The sequence below is a fragment of the Plectropomus leopardus genome, unplaced genomic scaffold (assembly GCF_008729295.1).
Source record: "Plectropomus leopardus isolate mb unplaced genomic scaffold, YSFRI_Pleo_2.0 unplaced_scaffold25860, whole genome shotgun sequence".
In the NCBI taxonomy this organism is placed as follows: Eukaryota; Metazoa; Chordata; class Actinopteri; order Perciformes; family Serranidae; genus Plectropomus; species Plectropomus leopardus.
The window spans coordinates 1-1,039 of NW_024628113.1; the positions used below are offsets into that span (position 1 = coordinate 1).

Genomic DNA, 1,039 nt, shown 5'->3' on the forward strand with positions numbered 1-1,039 from the left:
CCCTTTGTATTTTGAAATCCGCCACCGGAAATGTAGTTTTTGACCTGTCCCCGTGTTGTGGCTGAACTTACCGATCAAACTCTGACGGTTGAGATTTGTCACCGGGAATAACGACCATGAGCCGGTCTGTCCGCCGGAAAACACGAGGAGGAGAAAACATGTCCGCCGCGCTCAAACTTACACCGACTTTCAGAGAAAACGTCGCCGAATCTGCTCGGTTTTTGTCGGTTTGAGCTCGAGCGGAGCTAGCCTCAGAGGCGCCGAGGAGGAGCCAACTTCTGCCCGGGCTCCGGGCGCTGCTGAGCGGGGAGACGACGGCGGAGCCCCGCGGAGTCAGAGAGCCGTTAACGCAGCCGTTAAAACGGTTCAGACCGCGACTTTAGTCTGTATCTCTCCGCCATGCTGACGCTGTTTCTCCGGAGAGCTCTCACACACAAGTTACCGGCGGGACCGAGGCTGCCGGCGCGGCTCACACCGAGCTGCGGCATGGGGACTCACGGCAGGAACGAGCCGAGGGAGCCGCTCAGCTCCCCGAAGGGAGCCAAGGAGTTCATCTACCGGCTGCAGCCCGCCGAGAGGAGCAGCCTGCTGCGGGAGCTGCAGAGCTTCGAGTCCACCGCCATCGCCCAGGGTGAGTAAACAAACAAACAAACAAACACACAAACAAACCAACAAACACACAAACAAACCAACAAACACACAAACACACAAACAAACCAACAAACACACAGAGTGGGGGAGTCTCAGGTAGGAGCCGATATTTTCCGATCGCACAATGACCGATATTAACCCTTCGCTTTAACATGTCGCTCTGCTGACTTTTAAAAATCAAGCTTTAAAATATTTTTTTTACCTCACTGAGTTTATTTTTTAAACCAATATCAGTCCTAATCATAAATACTTATTAAATTTTAGAATTGTAACCCTTTAAATGCCGATTTTAGATTAAATGTGGGCTATATTCAACATGTTAGACATTGTATGTGATGTATATATCCTTTTGCTGTTGTTTCTTATGTATATATTGTTGTTTTTGTGG

At 49.8% G+C, this 1,039-nt stretch overlaps 1 protein-coding gene across 1 annotated transcript; it reads left to right on the plus strand.

Moving 5' to 3' along the window:
- Positions 1-55: 55 nt before the first annotated feature.
- Positions 56-631, plus strand: LOC121966777 (transmembrane protein 65-like; the record flags this gene model as incomplete). Its single annotated transcript, XM_042516843.1, has 1 exon — positions 56-631. A coding segment is annotated over exon 1 (232 nt), but the record flags the coding sequence as incomplete, so codon positions are not given.
- Between the last annotated feature and the right edge of the window lie 408 nt (positions 632-1,039).